The sequence below is a fragment of the Trichosurus vulpecula genome, chromosome 3, assembly GCF_011100635.1.
Source record: "Trichosurus vulpecula isolate mTriVul1 chromosome 3, mTriVul1.pri, whole genome shotgun sequence".
NCBI classification, from domain to species: Eukaryota; Metazoa; Chordata; class Mammalia; order Diprotodontia; family Phalangeridae; genus Trichosurus; species Trichosurus vulpecula.
Window position 1 is genome coordinate 48,138,564 of NC_050575.1, and position 10,897 is coordinate 48,149,460.

The window sequence follows — 10,897 nt, forward strand, 5'->3', positions numbered from 1 at the left end:
ATTTTCCCTTATATTGTATTTGCATACATGTTGTATCCTCTCTATTGAGGTTTGGAACTATTATTTTCTAACTTTGTATGCTTGTAGTGATAAACAAAATGCCCTACATATTAATAATTGTTTATTGGATGAATGGAGAGATTAATTTGCTGTCTTCCTCCTATAGAAAGCTTACCTAGTTTGTACAGAAAGGGCATCCTCCCACTCCTGAAACATGTGAGGCATGCACAGCCCACACCTGGACGCAGAAAACCAGCCAGATTTTCAAAACCTTTATTGATAGCAAAAGTCAAAGCAGCCTTAGTGTCTGGTTAAATGTGAAGGTACACATAGCTAGGCCTCAGGGCCTGTGGTGCATTAAGGGGAAACGGTGGCAGAAGGGCTCCTAGAGATAACACTCTGCCCCAGGCTGCTCAGTAATACTATGAGGGACAGAGGGTTTGTCTTTAGCCAAAGCAGGACCCATACCCTTTCATAAATAAACATGGAGTACAGGATGCTGGCGGGGGGGGAGTGGGGGAGAGAAAAAAGAAATGGGGAGATAGATAGTAGGACCTACAGCCTCTAAGCAACAGGAAAATAGGGAATGAGAGAAAAGGAGTGATGGAAACAGAAAGGTGGTGAAGGGCTCAGAAGGGTGTCAAGGGAGGGGAGGAGGCAAACCAAAACAGGAGGAAAGGGAGAGAGAGAAGTAGTAGGAGACATGGTAAGAACAGGGGAGACACTCAGGCAGATCTCAGCAATTCTGAGGAATCCTCAAGAATATACCTTCACACTCATATACAAAGCTGGGTCATATTATTCACACCCTTTCAGAAATAAGCTTCTTGTGCTGGCAACAGTGGGGAGTGCTTACTCCCCTAGAAGAACTGGGAATAGCAGGCTGGCCATCACATCAAAGGGTCAGGACCTCCTAGGGCTGGTCCTTAACTTCAGGGTCTTTATCATAGATGTAGCTCCCCACTGCCCCAGTGTTCACTCCTGTAGAGCCAGCACACAGAAGATGGCGTCAGAAGGTCAGGGCAGAAGTCAGAGTCCAAAGAGAACTTATAGTTGAGGTGGAAAGCTCAGGAAATGGATCAGAGAGGGGATGGGGATGTCCCTTTACCTCCTGAGGACAATAGGATTGTCTCCCAGGAAAGTATAGATAGAAGGATTTAAAGTTCACTTTAAAGTGACTCTCCCCCGCCTCCCTATTTCCTCTTCCCAATGAAATGAAAAAGGTTCTATGCCAAACTCACCTTTTGGTCCAAAGAGAATTCCATAGCAAGGTTTATGGCAATATGGTTGTCCATCATGCTAGGGAGGGATGAAGGAGACAACATCACTTCTCCTCCGTGGAGATTACTCCATATAGCCTCCACCTAGAAAGAACCTCTCTTACACCCAATAATAGTCCAATTATCTGCTCTGTACTGAAGGGGGGAAGGGTAGTCTGAGGACAAATGGACCCATCAGGTTCTTCTCCTGTCTTCTGGTGTGACAGTATGTATATGTGAGTGTGTGTGTGATAGTGAGTTGGAGGGGAGTAGTACACTGGGAGAATCATGGACAACAGAGTTCTAGGCTGAAAGCCAAGAGATCTGGGTTCCAGTTGAGTCTGCCACTGACCTCCTCTCTGATCTTTGGTCTCAGTTTCCTTTACTGTAAAATAGAGACAATAACCTCTTCCAGGCCTCCCTATGAGGACTTTTGTGATGGTCAATGGAGACAACGGATAAGGAAGTCTTTTGTAAATTGTGAAGAGCTTTTGCACCCATGTAAAGTATGATTTAAGGTACTTCAAAACTCTTAACTGCCTGTGTTTGCTGTGATTTGTCTGTTTGAATTCCTGTTCAGGCCATCAGAGGGCAGAATATACTAAGAGATGAGCAAGTGTGTGAAAGAGGAACCACCTTCAAAATGATCCTGGTCTCTGTCACCACCCCTAGTGGCTCTTGGGCTTGCCCTTCACTTTCCTCATTTTGTCTCCTCATACCCTCATGCCTGACTTCACTAACTTCCTGCCCTCTCATTAGAGATTCTTGCGCTCAGCCCCCATTCACCGATTCCTCCCACACCTAGGATCTTTTTTCTTACCTTGTACCTTCACCCCCACTCACCTCTGCATGTCCACCAGGTGTCAGTGTCTTTCCACAGCGCTCACAGCGAAGGCAAGGCCGGTGCCAATCCTTTCCCAGGGATGTCACCTTCTCCGCTAGATGGGGGTAGGTATGATCAGACATTCTCTCCCCAGATGCAAATACAGTGTCCTAAGCCACATACAACTTGCACACATGACCTTGAGACAATTGCTCTCATACATGCACTTAAATATAGGGTGCTGAGACACAAACACACAGTGCCCTGAGATCTGAGACACCTGCACACACATATTCATAACTGCTTTGAGAAACACACACATACACACACCCACACACACACAACTTCAAGATGAAACACACTTATCTAAATTTATGGTGTGAGCTGGAATGAGGGGTGGAGGGAAGACAATATGCAGGTAGGTGGAAAACACTTACCAAAATAGACCCTCTTGTTACACCGAGGACACATGTTGGGCTCCCCAGTGAAGGTCGTGACACTGGATGCTAAAACAAGACAGTGGGGAGCTGGAGCTAAGCTGTTGCTGCCTGAGACACCTCAGCCCTTCCCCAAAAAGTACTCACCTTTGCTGGGCCCTCTGGAGGGGCCACTGGCTTTCCGATCCTCTGCTCGAATTGGGTATTCAATAGGGCCAGTGACAGGAGCCTCCTCTGCCTGTGGTTTCTCATAGATATAAGAGCCTGCGCCCCCAATGTTTACACCTGCACGAAAGCTCAGGTCACAAATAAACACTGGATCATAGAATCATAGGTTCAGAGCTAGAGGGGATTTAAAGACCATCTAGTCCTACTATCATTTTAAAGATGAGGAAATTGAGAGGCAGAGAAGTTAAGGGACTTGCTCAAGACCACACAAGTAGCAACTCTTGAAGGCAGGATGTGCACATCACACACACAAAGACACAGCTCTCCTTCATACATACATAAACAAAAAGATCACATGCAGGTCGTGGCATATAGTAGGTACTTAATAATCTAACTGAAATATTACCAACAAAACACTTCAGTGTCCAAATGGGCTGGCCCAAAACCACCTCTCTTCAAGCACAGCACCAGTATGAGAGGGAGTTGGTCCTACCCTTGGACCCACGCAACAGAAAAAAGGGGTAAACTTTTCCCCTCCCAAACCCATCTCTAGGGTCAAAGGTCAGCCAAAGGAGATAGGCACTCCTATTTGGACCATGGAGTGGTCTGAAGTCAAAGTCAAGTTTAGGTCATAAAAGGTCACTGCAAATAAGAGGTCACAATTTGGGGTTATTGGGTGTCAAAGGTTATTTTTTAGGTTATGGGGTTGAGGATCCCTGGATAGGCAATGAAGGTCAGGGTCATGAACTCATAGTCTTGCGTGTAAGATTTGAAGGTTGTAGTTTGGGTCATGGGTTTGAGGGGTAAAAGTTGCAGTTTAGGCAATGGGGGTTGGAAGTATAGTTCTTTCACAAAGAATCGGAGGGTTCAGGGGTAGTAGGATGGGCTGTGCATGTTAGGGGGTTGGGATCACAGAGTAGGTCACAGAAAGTTGGCATCCCTACCTTTAGGCCCAAACAACGTGGCGTAGCAGGGCTTGTGGCAAAATGGCTTCCCATCATGCTGGGGGAAGGGAGTCTGTCAGTGCATCCTGAGGGACCAGAACCCCTTCACTTCCAAGAGGAACCTGGACCCAGGTTGTTCATTGAACCCCTTTCCCTTCAGTTTCCTGTTCCCCAAACTGCTCCCCCAACCAAGTAAATGCTTTTATTTTTAAAGGAATCTCATACTTCCAAGGTGTTATGTGTCGCAGCCTCCTCCAAATTCTATATATCTATCAAGGAGGGCAGAGAGAGGAGATAAGGGGATGATGGGGGTCGGACTCTTTAGGAAAACAATATTGAAGTCACTAAGAAACAGTGGTTGTCAGGAATATATGAAGTAGGTGGACAGGGTCACAGGGTACTTAAAAGGATGAGGCCAGGTCTTTGGGGAATCAGGAAGACCCTGAAAGCTACAGTCTGGGGTGACCGCAGGAGAATAGGTTTAGAATGGATGGAGCTCACCTCTGCATGCCCTCCAGGTGTCAGTGTCTTGCTGCAACGCTCACACTTGAGACAGAATTTATGCCAGTCCTTGCCCAAGGAGCTCACCTTTTCAGCTATTGAAACATGGAAGTACAGATAGGGAGAGTGAGGGTCTGTCCTGTGCTCTGCCACCTCTCCCTTCTCTGCTATCTTCCTCCTAGGGCACTGACCCTGAATAATGATGGGGGTTGGGATCAGGGAGATCCCACTCCCACAGTCACCCATAGAATCCCATAGATTCTACCCACAGAATCACAGACTCTTGGCTTCACCAATCATTCTACACCATACCTGTAAAGGAATCCCTCTATGATTGAAAATCATCAAGTCTTTTTTTCACACAAGTTTATGTAGCCACACCTTTAACATGCTGTAATTTTGCATAAAAAAAAAAGTAAAGGCCTTCACGTTTATTTTCACCTCATTAAATTTGGCCCTTTGATATTTTAGGCAATATGGCAGAGTAATGGGACAGCCTTGAAGCCAGGAAGACTTGTGTTTAAGTCCCACCTATGACACATACCATGTGACTCTGGGCAAGTCACTTAATTTCCCATTGTCCTAAGCTAATTTAAGACTATAAATTGCAGGGAAAAAAATGTCACCCTGTTTTGGTAAGGGGAATTTCCTCAGAATGAGGCATATGCTGTCAGATATGGTAAATGTATGTTTTTTTCTTGTTTACCTTGTTTTCTTGTACTTCTTTATTTAAAAAGAAGATTCTCTTGTGGGACTAGTATTGGGAAATAACAGCACTGTTTTATTTTTTTTTAATAATTTAAAAAAAACCAAAACATTAATGTGAAAAAGATCTGGTTGTTTTAGTGGACTACAAGCTCAATAGGAGTTAACAAGATACAACATTCCAAAAAAGTCTAGGACAAGACATATGATGGTCCTGCTATGTGTCCAATTTTGGGTACATCTTATGAAGTACAATGAAAAACAAGTAGCTCCAGGAATCACATGAGACTGTTTCATAAGGCATTGTTTGAAGGAACTGGGAATGCTTAGTCTAAAAAGGAAAAGTCCTAGAAGAGCTTGAAATAAGTGCTAGATGACCACTGATTGGGTATATTGTTGCAGGGTATTCTCATTCAGTTATGGGTCCCTTCTCAACTCTAAGATTCTATGTGGGACTGCAAGCCATGTTTGGGGAAGGCAGGGGCAGAGTAGTCTAGTCTGGGTGGTCTGAAGAATCACATGAGATAAATTGGGAAAGGCAGAGCAACATTCAATTATGAAGGGATGACAGGCAAAGGAAGAGGCCACAGGGAGAAGGGAGAGTTTTGAACAGAGGAGTAATGTAACCACATCTATAGACTAAAGAATTTTTCTGACATGAAGGGTATTTAGAGCAGGGTGACAATGGAAACAAGAAGATATATTCATTGCTTTCCCATCTCACCTCCTCTAGAGGCTTCTTTGTCCACTCCAATCTACCAGTGGTCACAGTCCTCTGGTTCCTTTAGCACTCGTAGCCAAGGCCCTGCATTTGGCCTTCATCACACCCTGTCCTGTGTTTTCTAGAGCTCAAGTAAGGATTCTCCCCAGGGCTAGGTAACCTGGCTGGCTGCACCCACCTGCTCATTCCCGACTCCCTAAAGGTTCTGTTATAGCTCTAAAACTGAAGAAAACACAAAGCTATCCAGGAAAGGAGGCAGAGAATGAGAGTAGTGGCTTCGGGAAGGTGGATGGCAACAAGGACACATGGCTGTCACACAAAGCAGCTGCAAACATCTAGATCATAAGGCCATTAATGCCGCTAAGCCAGTCACAGCAAGCAGACCGGGGGCCAATCACCCTTTTCTTGGAGTTTTCCGAAATTTTGGACAAGGAAGAAATAGAGATAAATGTCCCTTCTCCCCAAGCTCCCCCTACACACTTTTTACCATATGAGCAGTAGTCTGGGAGCGAAATTTCAACTTTCCTTCCCTCCAGTTGAGTTGGATCTGGGGATTTCTGTTTCTGTTTCTCTTAGTGGCTTGAGAATGAGGAGAAAAAGGAGAGACCATGCCTAGTAGAGTCTATATTTAGTCCCGGGTTTCCTGTTGGACAATAGACGCTGCTCTCTCAGCCTGGGAGCAAGGGAAGGAAGAAGGGAGGGGCTCCTTCCCTCTTCCATTCTCCTGTCAAGGTGATGAGAGAGGCCAGGGGACAGGCACAACAATAGCTCTATTCCAGCTCAGTAGACAGGAGCTGGCTCCCCCAAGGCTCCTTCTTCCTCCCACTTCCACCCTATGAATAGCTCTAGGAAAGGAGCAGAGACCAGGCACCTCCCCCAGGCAGAGCCAGTTAACAGTGAATCAAGGCTTTGTTTTGAGGGCTGGCAGAGATGAGAGAGAAGGCAGAGACACTCGGTAAGTGGGACAGGGACTAAGACTGCGACCTATTTCTTATCCCCAGATATCTGGTCAACTTCGGGGGTGATAAGAATAGCTTCTGGACTAACCCCTCCAGAGAGCTCCAAGGCACTGTCCTGCAGCCTCATCTCTTCACTCAATTTCTTTCCCCATACCCACAGGTTCCTAATACTTATGACCCTCATTTGTCCTGAATTCCAAGGTCCTCATGGAGAGGGAATTGGAGAGTGTCAGGGACTGTTGACAAAGAATACCACTCAGAACTGGTATGGAAGGGAGAGGGGAGTCTGACTTCCAGAAAGAGTCCAAGGCTTCTGCCATATTGGGTGAATTCCCAGAAATGCTGATTGGCTGCCTCTTTATCTTCCTCCCTCCTTCTCCCATCAGGGAACAGCTGTTCTGATTTCTCCTCCACAAAAAAAGAGTTCCTTAAAGGGTCCTTTTGTTTAGGAGTTGGGGGAGAAGAAGGATATGTGTGTATCTCTGTAAGGGAGGCCTATTAGGGACAGGAAACAACCAAATTGAATGAATACTGGAGAGTGACAGTACATGATCAGGAAAAAAGAAGAGGGCAGGATCAGCAAGGAATTCAGATGGGAAGCAAGAGGACAACATTCCATGATTGGTGCCTGAAAAGGATTGTTTAGTACTGCTGACCCTAAATGAGTAAAAAAGGTAAGGAAGGGTGGGGGCCTATAAACACAATCCTCCTCATTTGTGAGTATTCAAAAAACACTCAAGCTATCAGAATAATAAATCACATTTCCATAGCAGTTTAAGGTTGCCTATATCCCCTTTGAGGCTGGCAATGCTGATATTATTCCCATTCGACAAATGAGAAAGCCTACAGAGCTAGGGCTAGAACCCAAGTATACTATCGTCTTATCCCTATTCTTTCCACCCTTTAAGCAAGAGGTAGCAGCCTAATTTCCATTCTGTCCAGTGAAGTTTGTAAGCAATATGTCATGTACCATCCTGTCTGTATTAGAATAAAAGATAAGGAGAGATGAGGGCCCTAGACCACAGAAAGGGTCCAAGGTAAGCTCAGCTTTAGCTGATGTCATTTTACTAGGGAACAAGGAAGAAGCATTTGGGATGTGTATCCCAACCCTTACTATTGCCCTTTGGAGATGAGTGATCCCAGACTCTCACTTTCACCGTACCAATTAAGTAGAGACTTCTTTGACCTCCAAGCAATCAATGAAGTACAGAGCCACAGGGAAAGGCTCTGTCTGCTCAGTGACTGTGCTCATTTAGAAAGGCTACCCTGAGGCCAAGGCCAGGTCAGAGAAAGAAGGGGTTCAGGAAGAGGTAGGCACAAGTTCAGGAGGGAGAATGGAAATAGGAATCAGTGAAGTCAATTCTAGATGAATCCAGAACAGAATAAGAGAATCTTTAATCAGTGAGGGGGAGAGAAGGGAACGTAATGAGGTCAGTCTAGGAAGGAAAAAGGGAGAACTCTGTTTGGGTGGGTGGCCAAGAGAAACCATACTCCATAGAGAATGTCTAGTCTGAAAGCCAGGCAGTGAGAAGATATGGATAGGTGGGTAAGGATGTCAGTTCACATACAATCAAATAGATAAGGTGGAATGTCAGTTCACATACTAGAACAGGAGGTAACAAGTAAGCCTAGGCTGAGGTATTTTTTATGTGAAAGAATCAGCCATTTGGTCCTAGACAGGGAAAAGAAACTCCAGGGAAGCCAACCTGCAAGAAGAAAGTGTCCTGAACCTACTAGTTTGATAGAGGCAAAGACCCTATTCAATCTAGGTAGAACAGTTTGGGAATGAAGACAAAGGCACACTATTCTTGTCTGGACCATGTCTGCCCATGTCATGCCTATACACTGAGGAAGTCTGTTAACGTGGCTCTGGGAGTATGATGAGCTCCTCAGATTCAGGCAAGCATAAGGCCAGTGAAGTAAGAACATGCATAAGTAAGTTTTCCTTCACTTTGTTTCTGGTTAGGTTCCTAAGGTCTAGGATGAGGTCAGGTCTTACAGCCACTAATGGTAAAAAAATGATCCTGGCAGGGCTTGGATGGAACCAGTCAAAAAGAACCAAGAGCTTGGAGGGCAGACACTATCTCTAAATAAATCTACACCACTCCTGCCCCTACACTGTGGTTGTCACCATCACCATTAGCCCATTAACCAACCCCCCCCCACACACACACAACCCTCCCACCCTCTTATCAGATATATGGGGTCAGATCTTTATTCTGTCAGCAATCCAGAGGAAGCAATTGGACATTTTGGCAGTTGCTGCTCTCTTTCCTCAGGTGCAGCCCTCTTCTCTCTCTGGCTTTTTCCCACTCCCATGCCAACATACAACCATCCTGCCCCCACCGAAGGGAGGGGCTTCCTCTCTCTATCCCTCCAGCCTTGGCATGGTCCATAGGTTTGATGAGCCAGTCCTCCTAATTCCGATTCACAGATCCTCTTGCTTCAGGGCCAGATGCCACAACACACAAGTCCCTCCACACAGAACAATGTTTCATCATACTCTGAAGGTCTCTTCTTCCACCCTAGTCCTTGGGCATGGCCTTTTGACTGAGTCCAAGCTTTACAGAAAAAAAATCCTTTAATTAAGGGGATTTGTTCTGTGAAGTTTGGATTCAGTCAAAGGGCTGCACTTGAGGGCCTAGAGGGCAACAGGTGGCCTTGAGGCCAAAGGTTCCCCATCCCTGTCCCACCCCCTCTCCTGCCCAAGCAACTCTGCCAACCTAGATGTGCCTTTAAACAGAGAAGGCTGAAAACCTGACCCAACTGGTTAGGGGAGGGAGGAGAGAACCTAGTAAAGTTCTCTCTCCAACCTTATTGGGGATAGGAGAGGGAAGGAAGTCTACTTCAGATTAATCAGGTACGCCTCTTCCGGAGCAGATGGTACTGCCCTGGGTAAGTCAACGTGCCTGTGTCTACTGGGTAAGGCAGGGAAGGAGCAATTAAGGGACGAAGACTGACACTGGAGGAAAGTGGTATGCTCCCTTTGTCTAGGTATTTGACCACATTTATGAGAGAGGTGAATATTAGCACTGTATATTAAGTATATGTATGAGTACTGGTACCAGGAAAGGGAGAAGTGGTTCCAATGAAGATTCCCATGAACCCTTTAAGATTCAGGTATGCTCTACTGATACCTGTGGGACAAGGTGACTGACTCCTGTCCCTCTCCATGGGTGTTTTCTGTCTCTACCCTCAAGTTAGTGTAATTACGGGGAACTGGAAGGGAGAAGAAAGTGCTGGGCTTCCGCCACTGATCCTTTAAGGTGAACAAGGTCGAAGACAGAGACCCCGGCAGGAATAGGAGTAGGAGGAGCCTGAGGGCCAGAGGCAGTAGGAGGTGGATAATCCTGGAGTGCTAAGGAGCCACCCGAATCTAGTGAATCGATGGGTGGGGCTGTCTGTGATTAAAGGCCTCCCCCCAGGTACTCAAAAAAACGTTCTAAGGTTCGGGAACTAAAGGAACTGGCCCAGAATTTGGCCTAAAAGATAGCCACCCGGCCCTAGGCGGCACCGCTCTGGACGGGAAACCCAGGTGGCTACCACTCCTTAGGGGCTCCAACCGCTGCAGGGGGTGCGGGTGTGAGAGTCAAGACCCAGGAATGCCCGCCTTCACAAGATCCCAGCTGATCCTGATTCTGATTTCCTGGGAGCACATCTACATAGATCTCACAGCTCAGCTTGCAATGGGGGTCATGGGAGTCAGGGTCCTAGGAGAGATAGACTCCCCTAGATGGACTGCCCCGGAGATGGAGGCCCTGTCCCAAGAAACTGATCTTTCGAAACCACACCTGAGCTGGACAAGTGTGTGATGGAGAGGGGCAAGCAACTACCCTCCTAGATCCTCCATGGAGAAGCAGGGGTGGCGCCTACACCCCTCGAGGTTGGGGACCCCAGCTCCCAAGCCCTTGGCGCTGGATACACCGCCCCCGCCCCTCCTCCTCGCCCTCCAGGGGCTGGGTCTCCGCCCGCGGGGCTTGGGGACCTTGGAGAAGGAACATGAGCCCGAAGGCTTTCCCGGGGTCTATCGGTGGCCGCCCTTGGGGAAGGGGCCCGAGGAGGACTCACCGAAGTACACAGTTTTGTCGCACTTGGAGCACTTGGAGGCCATGGTCCAGGGCTGGATCCGTCTGTTCGCCGGCTGCCCTAGCTCCCCGCGTTCCCACCCTAGGCTTGTCTTGCCCCGCCCAGTGCGCCGACCCGCCCCTTCCCGGGAATGACCGGAGGCGGGTCCTTTTGCCAGCTCCCACCTTCCCAGGAGACCCGGGCCTGGTGGCATGGAGGGAGGAACCCGGCCGGGGGAGGGGAGGAGGAACTCGGAGAGGGGGTTAGGTACTACCGCCAGCCTCCCTTAACCCCAGCCCAGGGCCCCAGGAATCT

At 47.4% G+C, this 10,897-nt stretch overlaps 1 protein-coding gene across 1 annotated transcript; it reads right to left on the minus strand.

Moving 5' to 3' along the window:
• Window positions 1–257: 257 nt before the first annotated feature.
• On the minus strand, window positions 258–10,897 carry LOC118844768 (cysteine-rich protein 2). The gene is made up of 8 exons (XM_036752750.1): window positions 10,586–10,897; window positions 4,133–4,227; window positions 3,632–3,689; window positions 2,667–2,804; window positions 2,520–2,588; window positions 2,103–2,197; window positions 1,242–1,299; window positions 258–981 (listed from the first exon to the last, which is right to left on the minus strand). Exons 1-8 carry the CDS (start codon window positions 10,794–10,796, stop codon window positions 914–916), a joined length of 792 nt encoding a protein of 263 aa, XP_036608645.1. The 5' UTR covers window positions 10,797–10,897; the 3' UTR covers window positions 258–913.

Excerpts from the sequence above, each read along its gene's own strand:
- LOC118844768 (XM_036752750.1), bottom strand. The coding sequence starts at position 10,796 with ATGCCACCAGGCCCGGGTCTCCTGGGAAGGTGGGAGCTGGCAAAAGGA. Across the intron at positions 3,690-4,132 it reads CACCTGGAGGGCATGCAGAG|CATGATGGGAAGCCATTTTG; the intron begins GTGAGCTCCATC and ends CCCTTCCCCCAG. Across the intron at positions 1,300-2,102 it reads CACCTGGTGGACATGCAGAG|CATGATGGACAACCATATTG; the intron begins GTGAGTGGGGGT and ends ATCCCTCCCTAG.